The following is a 21,155-nucleotide window of genomic DNA, read 5'->3' as shown; positions in this document are numbered from 1 at the left end:
CGTCTTTCATATGAATATCATGAGATGGGCCGTCAAAAATCAAAGTTGACTTGTTTTTGGATTTCTTCCGAAAGACGCTCCTTTTGTGAATATCGAATTTATTCCATACATTTGCATCGTACTGTATATCAAAAATACGTCAGTACACAGATCTACAGATGCATTTTATATTTGAAAATAGATTTGTCGATACGTCTGACTATAATATACTCAGCATCATTCTATTAGTTGTTTTGAAATATCGGAAGACATAGTTCATTTCCACCACTGTATATTTCACTAAAAGTTTTGATTCAAAATCTTCTTGAAATTCGATTAATTTTCGTCGGAGATGTTCATAGAAGCTTGGTTATGGTCATAGTAAAACAATCGATTTAAACAATATAAATTTTATTTATAATAAAGTGATATACAGTATACGTATAACAATGATTTTACTTCATCATTTTTCATAAAACAAAATGTATTACAGTTTTGATGGACAACAACAATTTTTATGCTTGTATATATCAGTATTGTTCAGTCGACCATAATTGGTCATGACATAATTGTTTACGGATTATTCTACTATATTAGAAAGGTGAAATATTCTTTCATATTCACATCATTTGATTACAAGTTGATTCATGATCAAAATGGACGGGAAAATCATGTCATATTTACGAATAGAGACTGAGTGATTTGTTGCTATAATATCGTGCACATGACAAGAGTGATGTAAAATAATATTCTACTAAAAATTAACTGAGGAGGTCCTTGCAAATATTTCGAAATGGAAATGAAAGAATATGAAAATAATACCTTTTCTGTAACTAATAATCTATATTCAATTTATTTCTACATTTTGATTACTATTACATTCAATTGTATATAAACAATTTCAAAAATTATTAGCACATATTTACAAAAATCTGATTATGTACAAATATTCATCAAACTTACTAACATCATTGCTCGAAAATTGGTAAAATATTTCACCAGATTCATTTATCACAGTATCAAAAATTTTCCAAATCATTGAGCCTTAAGGCTATACGAGTTTCGCATCATCCCTTCTTTTTTGATTATATTTTTGATCATGGGACGAATTTTGAAATTTATAATTAAACCGCAGATGCAGTAGTAAGTTTGTATTTGTATTCAGTGATATATGTATTGCACCATTCCCAACCACCACAGGAGTAGATATATACAAAAAATTAAAGAAAAGCCGAACAAAAGGATGTCCTACTGCTAAATGAATTTCTAAATGGTTTTCATTTAGAAAACACACTAAAATACATCGGTAATATCAAACAATTCTTGAGCCTATATATATATACGTTATGTACAAAATGATTGACAAATATTGCCATTGCTTTTCAACATACAGCCAATCACTTCAGATTTTCCGGAAAGTATCACACAAAACATTTAATGCAATGCATCGGTTTGGAAGGCATCAAATACTGACGCTACTATCCACGCCAAGCCAAACCTAAAAATGTTTTTTATTATGACTGACTATTGAAATATTGAAGAAGATATAATGAAAAATATTTTAAAATTTTTGCTATGCATAATTGAAAATAGTTTCGAGAATGAAAAAATGAAAATAGTTGAGTTACTTTCAAAGAGAAGAGAGGAAAAGTATGGAGGAACAATACTATTCAGTAGATTTCTTTTGACCTTGATTACAATTTCATTAGTTCTTGCTTGCATATATCTAAAATAAGTCCGCTGGAATCATTGAATTCAAAGTAGGAATGGAAACAAAGTCACTTGGGAGATTGTAACTCATATATGGGAATCATATATCAGTACATCGCCTATAAATTTTTTGATAATAGTAGACTTTACGTCGGTTCAGGCAGGCAGTGACGTCATCACGCCAGTCAGGTTGCCTCTCAGCTCAGCTGTCACCCAGCAAGCTAGGCGGTGAACCAATCAGAGTATACCAAATTGTCACGTAGCATTCTCAAACTGTCACCTAGCTCGCCAGTCAATCACAGCGCACGCTTCTGCATCTAACATCGTGGCGGGAGATTTGAATTTTCTGTGGACATAAATAATTCAAGCAGACTACCAGGCGTATTCCACGAGTCAGACGACCAGTCACATGACGCGCTTACGTCAGCCCATCTTTTTGCTCAAAAAGAAAGTTTCGTTGGAGAATCGAACGCAGGTCGTTGGTGTGATAGACTTGATCGTTAGTCTTGACCCCACCGTTAGATATTGAAAGAACTGCGAACTGTTGATAGTGATGGATATTCGTCATTAACACATTGTGAATTGTAATAATGATCCCTGTTCAGTAGAACATATTTATTTTTGTTCGAAGTTGCATTAGGAGAACAACTATGACAGAACTGGAAGTGACTTGTCACACTTGCTCTGGCAGCAATAACCATTTGGTTGCTTCTGATAAAGCAAATTTCCATAACATCTCAATAACAATTGCCTATCAGCAGTTATAAAACCATCTTTGATCAAAATGAATTGCCTTGCATATCATATCAGATGCAGAAATAACCAGACTGTCCAAGTATTTTCAGGATAAATTCAGCTATAATACTCAAAGAATTTCAATGAGATTTAATTATTTGGTAGGTTATCTCATAATGGCAAAGAGTTTTAATTTGAAAATTCAAATAGTGTCACCGCAAAGCGGCAGTACTGATATAATTATAAACTAATTCCGAATAATTTGAATGAAGCTTGAAAAACATTTGGAAGTGTCCCATAGTGAGACAATATGAATATCAACATTGAAAATGAAATCCATTTTCATCATTTTTTTCTCATCACCTGTCATAGGCACTAATTTCAATGAATATTACTGGAGTTTAATACCAACACCAAACCGTTACTTTCAAGAAGAAGAATAAACTAGTTCAATTTTACTCTTGAAGATGATCACTTGGTGATCGAAACTCGGGTCGAAGTGTGAAAATAACAGTTTAGTGTCGGGATGAAACTCCAGTGCACATTACTACACCAAAGGTTCCAAAAAATTTCTGAATATTTTTGACCAAGGAAACATGTGATTATTTTGCAGTCGATTATTGAAATCTTCTTCTCAATTTTTGATTGATAGCTTCTCTTGTGTAATTATTTAGATATGACGTAGAACTATTCATAAGAATATCACAATATTCTAATAAACTGAAACGTTTTTTTATTCTGGCAGTTTGAGATACGATTAGTGAATAACGAAGAAAGCATTTTATTTTATAAGAATATTTTTCCAGTTATAGTTACTAATTTGCCTTCACTTTGACTTCAACAACTGGTGATCATCAAGATAAAAAAAAACTGTTGCATTGTAGATCATTTCACACTGATCATAATTCTGAAAGTGGCAGTCATTTTCAAATTCCATCCTGTAATGTTGAGGAAATAGTTTTGATGAAAGTATAATCTACTAATTCCACAAGTCATTTTGTTTTAGACCTGTTAATTATTTGAAATAATTTCAAACTGTAGCCTATAACTTTATCTTTTTAATGAAAACATTGAAAAATTGTCATATAGTCAGAATACAACCTTCTTTAGAGCAATATAGAAAAGTCATCATCATTTCACACATTCATAACTGAATGTGGAACGAAAAAAATTATTGCATCCCAATGGTCAACTGATGAGCGGAAATTATGGCTCAATATTACGAAGAAAATTACAAGAATTTCGATTCTGATTGGGAAAGCACGTTTTGGACTACCTAAGTTTTCATGAATTTCTCTTTTCATCATTTCTTCTTAGACTTATTTGAGAAGACAAGTGACTTATGGATAGCCCAGTTTCTTTTCGAGAAAAATATTATATTGGAATCACTCATTCTAAAATTTGCCCCTTCTACACCTTTATGCGAAACAAAGGGTCAACAGAAAAAATTTGAGCAATGTTCAATTTTTTTGAGAAACTTGGCGATTTCTCAATGTTATCAACAGTCAATCTAATTGTCATTTTTCAGTATTTTCATCCGACATTTTCCTTTTCCTATTTATATTTTCATTTTTCGAAAATATTGTCAAAATAGTTTCATCAGGCATTACTTGAAAATATATTAGTATAAATATGAAATTCTTCCATATAAATGAAATATTACAATAAAACTCACACATGCATTACTAAATTAGAAAAAATAATAAACATTGTTTTGTCTGAAGCGAATGGCTCATATGTTTTCTAATATGATTATATAAAACAATTAGACTAGTATGAATACCAACTATAAAAATAATTTTTTATACCTATAAAAAAATCAATTTGGCAATTGGATAACAATTATATTGAACAAGATGATACTTTGAAAATTATTCTAAAATGAGTGAAGCAGCTCTATCGGTGCTGGGGTTAGTTTTTCGAAGTTTTATTGTAGCGAAATTGTTAGACCTGCAAGAGAACCAATACCATCAGAAATTTAAAAAAATGTGAAGAAAAACAGGCATGAAGTTTAGTAGGCATGACAAAAAGTTAGTTATCGAAAATGAACAATTAACCTGTTTGGATTGATCTGGAACTCTAATATCTGATCTGAGTTTTTTTACTCACCTGAAAGTTCAACAAAAGTTATCTTTTTATGGTTATGGAGATAACGTTGCATTGTGAATGATGATTAACGTATATAAAGATTATAAGAAGTAGGATACTATTTTGGAAAAAAAACTTTTTGTCCATCTTCTCCTCTATCTTCATACAAAAAGTGTGAGAAACTTCCGAAGGGAGGAAGAAAGCAATCAACCACATTCTCTTCACGAAGACAGAGAAGTGAAATTAGAAGGTCAAAAAGTTTATTTTCTCTCCTGAAAAATATATTCAATTTGGAACCTTCATAATTCATAGAGCACTGATCATTAGTCAGGAAATTCCAGAAGATAATGAAATACAATAAAAACAAATTGAAGTGAAACAAATGAATAAATAGTTCGAATCATCCCACTAGATACAATTGCTGGAAATCTGGAGATCATAATGTGAGTTCATTTATCATATTCCATAAAATCATTCTGAAGTATCACAAATATGAGAGTGATCTCGGATGAAATAAGATCACTGTTGTTCATAAACTGTGGAATCAAGTTCCCGATTTTAGTGAACATAATAAAAACTAGCTCACACCGCATAAAATCTAGATTTCTTCAATGATACGTTATACTTACGCCGCCTAGAGTCAATAAAACCAAAAATTTATACACTTCAGTTTTGCAGATGATGTCATTTCATATTGAACTTCATTTACAGTTTTCCAGAACTACGAAGTTGGAAACTACAAAGACCAGATGATGAAATTACAGTGCAATTTTTCATGTAATATTATATTTTCATTCAATTCACTGCACTTTTTGGTATGCTTTCAGTTTTATATAATCAGCATTCAGTTCATAATATAATATTCGAATTATAATAAACAATGCCTCAATGAAATGAAACTTTTTATCATAAACTTTTTCCATCCACTCTTCAACTTCAACTCCAGTGAACGACCTCTTTCCTGTATATTTTTTCCAAACAACAGCGATGTTCATATGAATTTGAATTTACGACCTATTTTGCCTCATCTTGAAAGCTGATTATATACCGAGGATTGCGTTCACCGTGGGGTGGATACCACCACTTTTCGGGGGTAAATGTTTCATTAGAAATAACTCCGAAAATGAGTAGACATACCATCCTGTTTTTTTTTGAGAGTCAATATTTCTCAACTAATTCGCGGGTGATAGTGTCAACTTTTCACCAAAAAAAGCTGTCTTCAGACGGATTTTCAAGAATTGTTGAAATCATTCTCAGTAAAAATATGGCTTATAAAAACAAATCATCTAAAAGAACAATTCGTTTAGACAAGTCTCAACTCCCTACACTGTAAGTTAATAGACTAACACCTATCAGAAAACAACTACTCCCCTGGCTAATACCACGAAGAGCGTTGGATTATATCCGACAGATATCAGTGCAGGATTCTTCACTGAAGTTATTCCTGCAAAACTGGACAATTCATATCGGTAAAATTTCTAGAGCAAATTATAAGTACATCAATTATGTGATTTGTAAAACGGTAACATATATTTGCAATTGAAGTGTTTATTAGGGAGTGATTCTCACATTTTCTTCATCACGACTTGCTTGATTCGAAATTTTTATGAAAAACAAAAATGAAGGTTCGTTCATTCAAGCATCAAGGGAAATTTTGGTATTCGACAAATCAGAACCAACTTCCAACGAGCTGTTACTCCGTTCGTGTTAGGTCTCCAGATATAATTAATCCACCATTTTATTTCTTCTTCTATGAGTCAGATCATTAACGAGAATGATTTTTCTCAATGAAATGCATTGCTTTTATTTGATCATTCGCGGAAGACCTTTTGAAATCGTGGATTAATCAGTGAAAAGTTATTCAAAAATACATTCTCAACAAACTGTTCGTTAGTTTGGAAATGAAGATATATGATAACTGAAATCTGAAGTCACCCAAGATGGGATATGTACAAACAAATTAATCTTAGGTGGGTTTTTAGTGAACTTTAATTTGCTGGAATTTCAAATCAAACAGCTATTGCAGAATGTTTGTTATAAACATTGAAGGGAAGCGTTGTGAAAATGGACGTATGTTCATAACCTAGTATCAAATATACTAAGAGTATCTAGTGGTCTACTTCGATACCCCTTGAAAACTTTGGCTGAAAATAAATGTTCTATAATCATGTACTTCGACGAATTATCAAGATAGATCATGCATTTTTTGTTTTCTGAGGTTAGAACCATAAATCCGACCCTTGAACATGCAGTTAAAAATTACATTCATTTCCTTCTTGCTGTCCCAGTAGAATCGAGACCCCACAGATCGTACCAGGGCCCGTACATATTTCCGTTATGCGGTGATTTCTCATCAAATTTTGAGTTATATTCGGGATTTTTCAGTCGCCTCTGCAATGTCTCCCCGTAATCCATCAGCCCCGCATCTCGCTCGTATTTACTGTGCGAGGAGTTATTGCTGTTGGACTTAGTGAGCTTAGTCCTGGGGAGCAATTGCCTGTTTTCAGCGCCGTCCGATAGCTCATCATTTGTCGAGTCATAATACTTCATCTTGTCCCTTTTATCGGCCTCTCCGTGACCCGATCGTCTGTTGTTTCTGTTATCTATATTGCGTTGCTCTACATCCGAGTCGATAGACTCATAGCTCGGTCGAGGTCGTCTCTCCTTCGAATTTTTGGCCGAATCTGCGAAATGACGACGTTTTTCTTGAGCGTTGCTCTCGCTGCGTTTGATTTGATTCTCGACATAATATCTGTCGCTATCCAGTCTCTCTTTCTCGCCATTTTCGTTGTTTTGAATTTCGATACCAAACGACTGGAACTTATTCAACTGTCTTTTATCGTGAAACTGGATGATCTCTTCACCGTCGGGGCTCCCCTTTCTCTCGGATGAACTTCGTTCAAGCCTCGCATTCCTCTCGTTTTTTTCGTTAACAATGTTCTTATTTGGACTGCCGCTGTCTTTATTCGGGGAGTATTTGCTAGTTTTGGATAGTTTTTCTAGTTTTTTTCCAAGCTCTGCGACATTTGGGAAATTGTTTTCGGTCTTTTTGACCTTTTGGTCATCCACGAGGATGCAGTCGTAGGGATCGTCGCTTGTCACATCAGAATCAGAATCAGACTCAGTGCCAGAGGAATTATTTGTGTACTGTTGAAGAATATTTTTTCTGTTCACCGTTTTCAACATCAGACCGTCACCGTCGTCATCGTAGAATTGGTCGTCGAACTTGTCAGGCTTCACAGGTGTTTTGTAGGTATCTTCAAAGTCTATTATTTTTTCAGTGGACAATTTTTTCGGTTCTGGAGTCGCTTTCTGTTTGTCGATGAAGCTCTTATTATTCCTATCATCTCTTCTGACTTTGGTGTTTTCTGTTTGTTTTTCTGCAATGCCGTTTTCTTTGTTGTTATTGTTTATTGTTCTATCAGAATCGTTAGACTTATCGCGACTGCGCCTTGTAGGCCTTTCTTGAATCTTGGCTGTTTTGATAATCTTCCTTTTACTTTTATTATTATCAACATCAACTAAATCCCTATGGCGCCAAAGGGACATGCCTTCTAATATGTCGTTATCTGCTCCACTTTTACCGAATTTCCAGAATGATTTCGTTCTTTTCACCAACTTTTTGTCTTTCGACGCTAAATCAGTGTTTTCAGAAATATTGGAGCGATTGTTCACCAAGTTTCCATGACTCCTTGACTGTTTGATGGAATTAGATTTCTTCGGGTTTGGTAATGTCTTGTTGTTGTTTTCTTCATCGAGCTGCTTCAATATTCTTCTTCTACACGTGCAACAGAACAAAGTAAGACAATACAAAAGCACAGAAAAGAGATAGCGACAGCAAGGCATTTACTTCTTTGAAATTCTAACAGTCATTGAAGCTAGGTGTACTCTACAAGAAAGAAACATTTCGTGCAGTTCGAGTAAAAAACTACAATCGAAAGGATTCTATGAAATAAGTAAGTATTTGCATTCATCAGTAGTGCATATCTGAAGAAGATTTAAAAAATTTGCTTTTATATGGGTGCCTATCCAATGTTCCATCTCTGCTGCATGAAATGAAAAATCTAAAACATGAAATTAAAAATTATTTTAGTTTTCAGTGGGTGATGATTATATGAGGGGACTATTGATCGCATGGAAATTATAAATGAGAAAAATTTAAATATGAGGTGAATGTTTCTTTCAATAAAAACTCAATTTGAATATTTTTTGTGATCCCATTTCAATAGGTATTTTTCAAATGTTATTCTTACTCTCTGAAAGCTGTTGACAAAAAAAAAACTTTTCTCACACAGCGTATCCCAAATTTTTCAAAAAGTGATATCTCCTTATAAAAAGAGTTGTAAAAAACTAAAATGCTTTTCTGACATTCAAACCATGCCGATAACAATCACGTTGCTTAGTCTTCCAAGAAAGCACCCCTTTTTGCAAATAGCTTTACCAAAAATTGTACATCATATTATATTCCTCTGATTACTGGAAGTCGAAAATATTCCTATAAAAAAGTAATTATCTCTTCAGGACAATGAAAGGGGACAAAAAACATTCGGATGTATGTAAATTTAACTTTTTCAGTGTTAACACTCCTAGATGAAACGAAAACTAGACAGATTGAAACCGATAACAATTTTCCATACCGAAAATGTCGAAACAATACTAGATCACCAGTTTTTCTATACAGACTGACCAGTAGAAGCGTGTCATATCAAAGTTATTTTTTTCAAAAAAGTTTCTTCAATATAAAATCTAGAAATATTTTCAAAATATTTTTTTCACTATCTTATTATAGATATTATATTATGTTTCGAATACAAGATGAATAAAGATATTTTTTCTAATTTTCACAAATAGAACACCATATTTCTTCTCAAACATGTGAAGTCCTCGTGAAGAACACTTTCTCAGAATAGTATTATGTGTGTATCCCACTATCACTATCAAAAATATTTAAAACATTAAGTTTTTAGGGAATTGAAAATTATATATGACAATGATAATTTGTACAGAAGGCTCGATATCTAAAAACTGTTATTGAATACAAAAAACCCAATGAATATTACTGTTCATCCTCTAAGGGATGAATCTATATAAGGTTTATACGTCATCGATCCTAAGGAGTCAGGTCAGTTAGTTTTCTAGGAATATAACATATATATTACCTTCCGAAAAAACTGAAAATAAACTGTTTTCGAGCTTTGAAACCCCCTTCCAATCCCTGTGAAGTCACTGTTCGAAAGGTTCAAAAATAGCATATAAAACGTATAATAGCGTATAACTTGAGCATTCATATTCAAAATAGCAAAGACAAGAGTTTGGTGTGAGATAGATCAGGAGTTTATGAGATAGTGTGTAGTTCATGTCCAATGTTCCACATTGGTCAAACTAGAAGAAAATCGAAAGTACACATGAAAAAACATATCAACAGTTTTCAGGAAATGAATTCCATAATCATGAAGTCAAAACTCTTCATATGCCGGTAAGAATTTTGATATTCAAATTTTTTGAAGAGTATGGAAATGAATGAATTGAAACATTTCCAATATTTAATGAACGACCAATTATATTTGATCGACTCCCCTGTGCTGAACATGTTCTTACCGAATAATCGTACTCAGTTCTTCTAGAATAATGTGATGTGCATTATTCTTAGATTTTAGCTTTTCAACCAGTGTATTGAGAATATATCCGGTCTTGAATTCGTAGGTAGTAGATAAAATTTCCAGAGTATGAAATACTTATAATTGAAAGTAAGTTTTTCTTCATGTGAAAACTACTGCCTAACGAAACAACTGTCGTAGTTTTTTGAATTTAAAATCTCAGAGTGAACAATATCAGTATGATTAGAAATGGATTTCTATAAAATATCAAATAGTTTCAATCAACTTATGAGAAACTAAACTATCGCAAAAACTGTTGTTGAAAATAATGTAAATTGGTTTACGCGTGTTGGTTACAACCATCAAACTGCTAGGTAGTTACTCACAAACTCTGTATTTTAGAAAGTGATCTTCAATGGGAAATTACATGTAGAATATGAAAGAAACGAATTTTTTCACCTATTGGTTAATTGATATCTGAATGTACGAAACAATTTTGGATATTTTCATCCCTTCACTTCGAATTTCTGATGGAAGTTGTACTCAACACACACTGTATAACTATGGATAAGAAATAATGAAAAAAAAACTTTCAAAACAAGCTTTTATTTAAGTGCCCTAAAAAGATCAAAATAAAATTTTAAATTACATTAACCACATTCATTTATGACATTACAGATTTAAAATTATAATAAAAGCTTGTCGCGATGCCTAGAAGAAATCTCTACATATTCAGTCAGATGAAATTTAAATTAAGAAACATTCTGACAGATCAACGAGGTACTGCGGTAAATTTCAAACCTGATAAATTCTATTAACGGAAAAACAGATTTCAAACAGATTTAAACAGTTATCGATCAATATGGAAGTTCATCTATAAAACGGAGAGTCCTTCAACAGAAAAACTTTAGGAACGGGGAAAACTATTATTAGGATAAACTATATTCTATAGAAGTAGGTAGGTACCTACTCCTCCGGCATACCTTATAGAAGAATTATCTTGTTATATTTCTTAGTCTATTCATTCCATTGATGGCGTCATTATCACATGGCCGAGTCCCAGTTAATTTCATACAGTCTGATTCTTCTATCAGGAGGCCTTTTGCGTTTCAAGTTAACGCTTTCATTGGCAAGTTTTTCATTTCGTTTCAATTTCTCTTTCTCTAACCTTCTTTTCCTTTGTATTGATGTTTCTTTATTTCCCATAGTGTTCCCACGAGTACCGAAGAAATATTTGTCAACCCTCCCAGAGCTTCGTTTAGCAGGGTAAGAGCTAATATACAACAGGGTGCTCTTCGGTGTCCTGAGGTGGTACGTTCACGACATCATTTTACACCGTGATGCCACTCAGTTCTCGGCACGGCCTCATCTTGAATTGGGTGGTGATTTGGTGAAAGATGCGCCACTTTTTTCAGCTTAGAACTTACTCGTGCCTGACGAAACACCGTTTCGGGTTTGATTTTGGGAGTTTTCCTTCTCCTAGACGGGTTGCAGACCAATGCTAATGACGCTCATGTCACCAAATTACACAAGTCATGGTATGCCTCTTGTGCCTATTGCTTACATTGCGTGATGGACCCTCTTACTCTGGGCACTTATAGGGTGGTAGATAATAATAAATTTTCACAATGCAAATAAATATGGGTTCTTACAACCTACTACACCATTTATTGTCTTCTTTTTAGAGTCGGGAAGTAGGTATTTGAAGGTGAAAGCTTGACTTGATTTTTTTTCTGAAAATATATTTTTTTCTTCGAAACTAACTCTGGATGTGGCATCTGTTTCATGGTGGGCCTACCAACTGCCTATCATAAACGAATGCGTATACAAAATTTCGTATCCCTGCTATTTACCGCCCTGGAGATCTTTCGTACGGAGCCGATCCTGGCAGTAGAATCAGGTCACGTTTATGATTAACGTGCATTCATCGGTTCTGGATCAGCATGCAAAATTTCAGGTCAATCGGATACCGGGAAGTGGACATACATACAAGTAAAGTTAAATAAAAGCTTTTAAAAACAAGGAACTTCATCAAGCTCGTTTATGTGATATGACTTAGATTTGATTTGAAAGGGTTATATTTTTAGGAGTGATTAATTTTTTGGGAAAGAAAGTTTTTGGCTTTCTACTACTCCATCTGATACAAAAAAATGGATGAGAGAATCTTCCAAAGAAAGGAAGGATTAATCAATTTGAAAATAAGTAACTCTATACATGGATGTGTAGATCATGCAAAGAAGTAACTTTCAGACACAAACTGAAAGAAAGTCCTCCTGAAACAGCTACTTTCATATAAACATTGAATTACACGAAAGAAAAAATTCTTTCGAAACAAATACTTCTATATGAACACTGAATTATACAGAAGATACTTTTCTCTATTCAGTTTGTATATCGAACATTCGTGGAGGAATAAGAATCAGATATCATTCACATGAGTTCTACTTTGAATGAATGGTAATAAATTGTACTCACATGGAACACTGTCACCCTAACTGGTATACACGTGTTTCGCCTTAAGACACTTGCCCTAAGGCTCTTCAGTACCAAATTGGATAACATTATAGAAAATACACACACTTCATTCATGAATTACGATTTTGAATGTTTATATGAAAGTAGCTGTTTCAGGAGGACTTTCTTTCAGTTTGTGTCTGAAAGTTACTTCTTTGCATGATCTACACATCCATGTATAGAGTTACTTATATTCAAATTGATTAATCCTTCCTTTCTTTGGAAGATTCTCTCATCCATTTTTTTGTATCAGATGGAGTAGTAGAAAGCCAAAAACTTTCTTTCCCAAAAAGACTTAGATTTCTTTCTATAGTAAAGTATGCGTTCAGTGGATATCTTAAATCGCATTCGGCGAACTCGTGTGGAATCACATGAAGCTCGCTCGAACATATTTTATGAAGTGTGCAATATAAATGTATAACGTAACTTGTGCACATCAAAGTCTCAAGCTTCATATAAATTCAAATATTGACAATTTTACATAGGAGTATTGCCAGTGACATGAAGAGTGGAATTCAATGCAGGCGTGATTTCTTGGAATGCACAGTTTGAATTTCATTTTGATTTTTCCTTTCTGAAACCGTATATTGATGAACACTAATTTAAGATAATTCAAACATATGCATTTGATATTTTTATGATCATCATGGATTATTGAAAAGTTCAAAACAAAGAATTTTCCCAATCATCAGAACCACATTACTCTTCTCGGCACGCGTTTCAGGAGATGAAGAGTATGACGATTCTCGTGAATAGGAAAAGTGTTCGTTTTGGAATAATTTTAGGCCTCTTATTATTAAAAAGTCAGTGAAATGTTTCCGAAACTATAATACTCAAATAAATTAATTTGAAAGTGACAGCTGATTAACGGAAAAACAGATTTTAAACAGATTTTTTTAGACAGATTCATGTCTCTGCTTTTCTACAGGGTATAATATGGCAAATGCGTATCGATTTTTCTCAGGCTGATACCTGAACAGGTATTTACAAGATATTTATGCAATTTTCAGAACAAAGAAAATGCTTGTAGGTGGTATTGTCCACCTGCAGTAATTTACTGAAATCATTATCATAAACAAATTTCGATTGCAAATGAATTTTGTCGACAATGTATATACAGTGGTGACAATAAGTCAATAGTGTACATTTTCAAACAGTACAGTGGTAACAATGAAGTTCAAATCACATAGATCTTATTATCGATCATTTCATTCGAAATTTGATATCAGCATCAATCTTCGATAGGGATGAAATATAACAAACCTTAATTTTTTCCCATAGAAAAAAAAATAGAAAATGTTATTTCCCGAAATATCGAACGGGGGTTGATTGCATTTTCTCTTTCAGCCCATATTCAAATTTCAGCTAGGTTCTTGAGATAATTTTCATTTCTTGTACATTATTGTACATTTCACCACTTTTGGAGAAAAACACTCTATGCAATATTTATGAAATATTTCAGTTTTGAGACATATTCTTCAAAATATTGCTATTCCATGAAATATTATTTTCGAAAAAAGAATACATTTGAATTTAATAAAAATCAATGTTCTACTTGAAGGTGAATGAGGTGAATGTTCAAATTTCGTAGGCTACATACATTCTATTAGCGATTTTTCATTTTTTCATGTTGGTATACCTGTTGCATGATCAGTTTGTTGGTGAGAAGCATAAAAATTATGAGAGTCCTGCATGTTTGACTATCTAAAAAAAAAATGGATCAAAGAATTTGCATCAAACTCTGTGGAAAAAATGAGATTGAATGCTCGGAAATGTAGACAGTGGCATATGGTGATTGTACTCTCTCTGAGTTAGGAAGATGTGAATGACGACGCACACCCTGGACGCCTCAACACATATCAGTTGGTTTATACCATGCAGTTTTTTTTAAATTTCAGAAATGAAGCGGGTAGCAGTGACGTTTATCAAAAAAAACCGTCGCATAGCGGTGGCTATTCTTTCCTGAGCAATGGCTCAGGAATCGTTGAATGACGTAAATGGTGATCTAGATTTGCCTAAGAGGGTCATAATTGGTTATGACATCGACTATGACTAAATTATGACTAAATTCCAATCATTCCAATGACAGAGAGCCAAGACAAAAACAAGCACGCCAAGTTCAATCAAATATCAAGGTTTTTTTCACTGTTTTCTTCGATTACGTGACGTAGTACATCAGCTCTTGTCAAATCGCCATACTGTCAATTAATAGTATTGTCTTGGAGTTATATGCGCTGATTGCAAGAAGCAATGTCTAGAAAACTTTCGATGTTGTAGAAAAACAGATCTTGGCTTTTGCATCACGATGTTACAACTGCTAATCAAGCCTCAGCAACCGTATTCACTGCAACTTTTTTCTGTTCCCTATAATGAAAAGACCCATGGAAAGACGACGTTTCGCGACGTTTACTTTGACTATTGAAAAAACACTGGAGTGGAATATATCTGAGGAGGACTAATTTGGAGGGGACAAAATAGAAATTGACGGATAAATAAATTCCTATGAGGAAAATTGAAATTCACCTTATTTTTTGAATAGACAGCGTATATTGTCAGAAATAAAACTTCGCATTTTGATAGCACTATTTGGATCTGTACAAAAACTCAGACTCAAATTATATTACTCCAGAGGAAATATGTCTGGCGTACAGCATTGCGAAAGCGGTACAATAGTAGTGCACTTTACAAAAGAACGGTCAAATGAATAAAAATGTCCCGAGTAACTGAAATTTTGTATATGGGCTGAAAATTGCTTCTAGAACAATTGTTTTATATTTTTGGTGTTTTGAAAAATAATCCTACGTTTGAACTTTTTTTTCAATAAATAGACACTGTACTTCGACAGAAGTAAAAAGTGATGTCAGTGAAATTTTTAATGAAGCTATCAATTGAAAAAATCCCCTAGTATGCGAATTTTGCTAGTTACACTGTACAAGTATATTTCAAATTGAAATGGCTTACTGAACTAGGCAGTCGTTTTCTTCAACTTTGATAAATTATCTGAAACTATATTATTCACTCTCACATGAATTATTTTTATAGTGACTGAAAAACACTTCATTTACTATTTTCCATGCGACCGAAACACAAAACTGTCCTGTCCTGCATAAAAGCCCAATTTCAGAGCCATATATCGGACGAAAACATTGCGAGGGTTCAATCAGTCGTAAAGGTGGATGAGAGTCAACCGGCCCGGAAGAAAATTGCTATCCAGATTACATCACAGCTAAACGCAATGTAGTGAAGTAAACTGCCTAACTGCAAATCGCTATCCCACACATGCATTGGAACAACACAAATTGGACTAGGAACTCAGCGTGTTGAATGATTGCAAATTTCATTGGATCCAGATTTTTTTGTTAGTGAAGTTTTTTTGGAAACTTATCCAGTTATCGAATTATTTAAATTACTGATAGACAAAGATTATAACCTCTTATGATCGGAGATAACTGTGTCTAAGGTATTCAACGGATTTGTGGGTCGTGGTCTCCAGGATCTTATGCCTGACGATTCGTCTAAGACGTCGGACAGTAAAACCAGTTCAATAGTTACTCGGAACCAATCAGAATACTTCGTCCGTTGTTTCATTGTCTTTGATGATGTCCTCCGCAGTAGTAGATGGAACGTATGGCAATAAAAACCTGCAGACAATAGACAACAGATTCGGAAAATAGCTTCGACACAGTCATAACAAAAATTAATATCTGCTTCAGTTTCCATTGACACAGATATTATATCGATAGTATTTTTTTGGTTAGGAAAGTCAAGGTATTTCTTGATGAGTTGAAATAATTCAAGCAGTAGTTCAATTCAGATGAAGAGTCGAGGCGAAAGTAATTGATAATATGGTAACTGATTTCCTGAGTTTTGATAATAAACTGGCCAATTTTTGGAATGTTTGAACTAGAAACATCGCCTTTCAGATGAAGAGTAGAGGCGAAAGTAATTGATAATATGGTAACTGATTTCCTGAGTTTTGATAATAAACTGGCCAATTTTTGGAATGTTTGAACTAGAAACAGCGCCTTTTGATGATTTTATCTGATTTTTTTGAATGATGTTTGAAAAAAATCATTCATACTTAGCAAGGTACCTACCCACAAGTAAAATGATCTTCTAAAATACTCCATACTGAACCACTCCACTAGCTTTTCTCAAAGAAACCTCAAAGTAACACTGAAAATATCGGCCGCGAAAGCCTTAACCAATTTATCAAACCACAAATCATTGATGAACCTCAGAAATGGGTTTCACAGGTATATTCGGTACTTAGAAAATTGGAGATATCATTCACCTGGCTCTTTCTTTCGGTTATATACCGGCACTGTATGGGCAGACCATCACACGAAACAACCTGAAGCCTCTAACTTTCAGTGGGACATGTTCTTAAACTGCGAGATTCTTCGAGATGAAGTACTAGAAATAATGTATAATATTCGAAAAATAACAAAAAAATATCAGAGGATTGCAGAAACCCTGAAATATGAAGCGAACAAGAATGTACCAGTTCCACTCAGGAAACGATAAAATGAAAGGTCTTTCAGAAATAAGGGCAGGTATCGAAAGACTGATTGAATTGAACTAGTTTCAATACTCAAAATAATGCATGAGGTCAACTGAAGGTCGTACCTTCATCAACAAGTTGAAGAATATATGAATCCCTGGAGTGTGAATGAAAATGGAATTTTTCGAGACGTTGCTTCAACAGTAGAAAAATTGCAGATTGATTTTTGAACTGCTAAAGCCTCATAATATACGAAGGGATCAATCAACCGTAGTAGCAAAGCAAGATGCTCTTGTAACAAGGAAGAGCAGCCCATAAGAACAAAACCATTGCGTTCAGGGGATAGACAACAAATCATCAACGCTTCAGAAGAAGGTACAGTTTTGCAACACTAGAGAGAATACATGTCTTTCAGGAATGAATTCTACTAATGAAAGAACTGATACCAAAATCTGAAGGAGAACCTTGGTAATTAATATGAGTACAACTAGGGTTTTCCTAAACAAGAGAACTGGAGAAAAAGTACTGATACAATAATAACAAAAACTATTTAGGGGAATAGAGATGTGGATTTCCATGATCTGGAATAAGTACAAAGATTGTGGTCTGAAATAAATAAACTGTGAAAATGTGACGAAATATATGACTGAACCATTCAAATTGATGAGTAGTTGGAAGTCAAATTGATTCACAACAATGATTGTGTGGAAACAGGAACAATTAGGGATATAATTCAAAACAAATCTTGAAATAATTCCCTCTGATGATATCAAAGGACAAAAATCTATGAGTACTCTGAGAACAGATAATATCATTAGGAATGCCACTGACGTTAATAACGAGATCCTACTCCAGTGATGAGGAGTGAGGTATATTTACAGTTGACAGAACAGATATTTGTCTCAGATAGATCATCATTGAAATTTTTGAACTTTCAATGATTCAGCCTTTACAAAACACGTTCTACGTGAAGAATTTGAAGCATCTTTTAGAAATCTTTGAAAATATCGAAGTCACACAACGGGATCAACTCATCAGTTTTGAAGCAGATAGTCTTCATTTGGATGCTGAAGTCGAAGAAGTAGTTCAAATAAACCCTTAGTCTTTGCCAAACAGAAATTGAACACCTGGATGACAAGAAGATTTATGGACTTCTTGCATAATCTTTCAGGATTGGCTCACTCCAAGGCGTTTATTCACCCCTCGAAGCTTGATAACAAACAGTTGTTGGATACAGTAGGGATGAACTATGATGTCTAACAGGTCTTCTTACAGGTCACTGTCATTTGAATTGTCATATGCAGAGACTCGGACTGTCGGAAGACAGTGTGTCTCGCCTCTGTTTGGAAAATGATGAAACAGCAGAGCAAATATTTTGTGCCAGCCCCGCTGGGAACCGAATCAGGTTTTTAGAGTTCGGCAGAGCCGTACTCTTACCATATCACCTGAAAGACAACTCACCATACAAACTAATGGGCTTCGTTGAGAAACTATGTTTATTTGGTCGAGTGTGAATAGGTACGAGCCACAAAAAACCCTTGCGGGTTGCGGTGGAGGGTCGAATAGACCCACTCACTTTGGACCTAACCTAACCTAAACAAAAGAAAGTAACGAGAAATGCAATACAAAGTAAACTGTAGAAGAAATTGAAGATTTACTGATATATCAGAATTGGTATCGGGTAATGTCTACTGTCTTCAATCATAGTTATCTTATTATTCTCATGTGATGATTTTTCTACTCCGGATTTCCAATCTGTCATTCTTTTCAAACTATGAAAGTCCGAAATGATTACTACCTAATGGTCCTATCAAGCAAATTTTATTTCATCAACCACAGAGAATATTATTCGGATCTGGTATTTGTTACCAAGTCATCAACCAAAAAGATGAGATTATGAATTGCTGCTGCTACTTGATTGCATATCGAAATTATACTAGAATAAGTTGTAGCCTCGGTCTAAATAGATCAAACTTTTTTGCAGCTGTAATATTTGTCGCCAACAAAATTGTTGATCTCGTATATCTGAATAAAGGTTATTTCCTCCCGACCGGGATATTTCGCAATCTTCGTTCGATGTGATTTCGTATCTGATCCAGGGAAATTTGCATCCACCCCTAAAAGTAACCGCCGTGCACACAACTTACCGGCTGGGTAATTTCGTGTGTCCAGGAATTGAATCGTCGTCGGAATAATCAATTTCCGGCTGTGGCGGAGGTTCATTAGAGAAGCCCGAGTCGTTGCTGCTGTGGAGAGAAACATTACCGACTGGACCGCCTGTAAAGAAAATGTTTTAAACATTATCGCTACGTAGAGGGGTAGTTTCTGGGTATTTGTTTATTGACTACTGCGTACATATTATTTACTCTGAAAATATCTCAACATAGTCAGTATAGGTTTCTAGCATTCAAGGATACCAGAAAGAATGAAAATTCCAAATCCCCAAATCAATAAAAAAAAACAAATTAAAAACATTTTTTCTAGGAAATCAATCCTCTTCATTAAACATTTTTTTCACGAATTATTTTTGATTATCTGGAACTAAGTTCAGAACTCCCTGGATATAAACAAATTTGTTCCTTGGAATGAATGACGGAATAGTAGTAGTGGATTTTCAGAATTTCTTCCTGAGATTTCGCTGTCGCGAGAGGCTAGCTTCTTTAGAGATTTATACATTCTGGATTACTATCTGATGACTGGAAATTGCAGTTTCGTAACGCGTATTAATGCTGTGTCAGGTAGTTTGGAGTGCTAATACCTATAACTGAATTAGGTAATTTGTCGTTGACATTCATTGACTCTTCTCTACCTGCTGTCATGCTGTTTGCTATCCTTCTAATTCTCAGAATGTGACTTCATATTTGATTGAAGTTCACCGCTTCTTCTTTTCTGTTGATGTTATCTGTGTATTTGTGGATCTCTATTGCCTCCAGTGCAAGGCGACTATGGTAAAGGATACCATAGTCGACAATGGCAATGAGTTCTAGGTTTTCAAATAGAATGCTGTCATTTCCTTCATTGAGTGCGTGTTCTGCTACAGCTGACTTGTTTGTTTGACCTAGTCTGCAGTTTCTTCCATTCTCCATCAGCCTTGTTCTCATGAATCTTTTGGTGATTCCGATATATACCTTCCCACAAGTGCACAGTATGCGATAGACCCTTGTTGCTGATGGTGGGTCTCTTTTGTGTTTTACCGATCTGAGGCTTTCTTGTATCTTCCTGGTGGGTTTGAGAACTATTTTAATGTTTTGTTTCCATTAAAGTTTTCCAATTATATCTGTGATCCTAGGGATAAATGGTAGATCCGCGCGTGCAACCATGTGCTCCTTTTCCCCGCTTTGAACCGTATGTCTCTTCAGTTTCATGGTTTTGTTAATCTCGGATACACTGTATCCAATTGATCTCAAGGTCATTCGAAGGTGTTCTTCCTCTAGATGCCCTGGTTCACATATTCTCAGAGCCCATTACGTTAGAGTGGAGATGACTCCTGTGTTATGGCTAGGATGGTGTTTCGATAGTGCGTGCAAGGTACCCATCTGTGTGCGTGGGTTTTCGGTACACTTTATGGATTAGTCTAGCATCACATCGTTCGACAAGGAACGCTAACTGCTGATCTTGCTCAGTCTCTATGACGAACTTGATGCTTGGGTGTTGAACGTTCAAATAGTTCAGGAAAAGGTTCAGAGCATCTTTTCCATATTTTCAGATAACGAAGGTGTCATCCACGTAATGTAGCCATGCAATTAAAACAGTTTTTGAATCCACCAGGAAGATGCAAAAAAGCCTAAGATCGGCAAAAGAGAAAAGGATCCCACTATTAGCAGCATGGGTCTATCGCATACCATGTACTTGTGGGAAGGTATATATCGGAACCATCAAAAGATCCATGTGAAGAAGGCTGAAGGAGCATGAAAGAAACTATAGACAAGTCAGCTCTGACAGAAAACGCAATCAGTGAAGAAAACCACATGATTCTGTTTGAAAAGACAGAACTTATTGACCCCAACCAGGGATATCATAGCCGACTG

At 34.6% G+C, this 21,155-nt stretch overlaps 1 protein-coding gene across 4 annotated transcripts in view; it reads right to left on the bottom strand.

Annotated features, from left to right (window-relative positions):
• Positions 1-373: 373 nt before the first annotated feature.
• IRSp53 (Insulin receptor substrate 53 kDa) overlaps positions 374-21,155 on the bottom strand; it is a 507,262-nt gene continuing 486,480 nt past the window's right edge. For 3 of the 4 annotated variants that reach the window (XM_074181873.1, XM_074181874.1, XM_074181875.1), the window contains 2 exons: positions 19,275-19,404; positions 374-8,290 (listed from right to left, as the gene is read on the bottom strand). In XM_074181873.1, the coding sequence (XP_074037974.1) occupies positions 6,778-8,290; positions 19,275-19,404 (1,643 nt within the window). In that variant the 3' untranslated portion in view covers positions 374-6,777. The remainder of the gene's footprint in view (positions 8,291-19,274; positions 19,405-21,155) is intronic. The other variant, XM_074181876.1, reaches the window with a different exon arrangement.

Source organism: Leptinotarsa decemlineata, unplaced genomic scaffold (assembly GCF_025532065.1).
Source record: "Leptinotarsa decemlineata unplaced genomic scaffold, Ldec_3_MD MMD2_tig00026317_RagTag_RagTag, whole genome shotgun sequence".
NCBI classification, from domain to species: domain Eukaryota; kingdom Metazoa; phylum Arthropoda; class Insecta; order Coleoptera; family Chrysomelidae; genus Leptinotarsa; species Leptinotarsa decemlineata.
The sequence above is the reverse complement of the archived record's forward strand: the minus strand, read 5'-3'. Positions and strand labels throughout refer to the sequence as shown.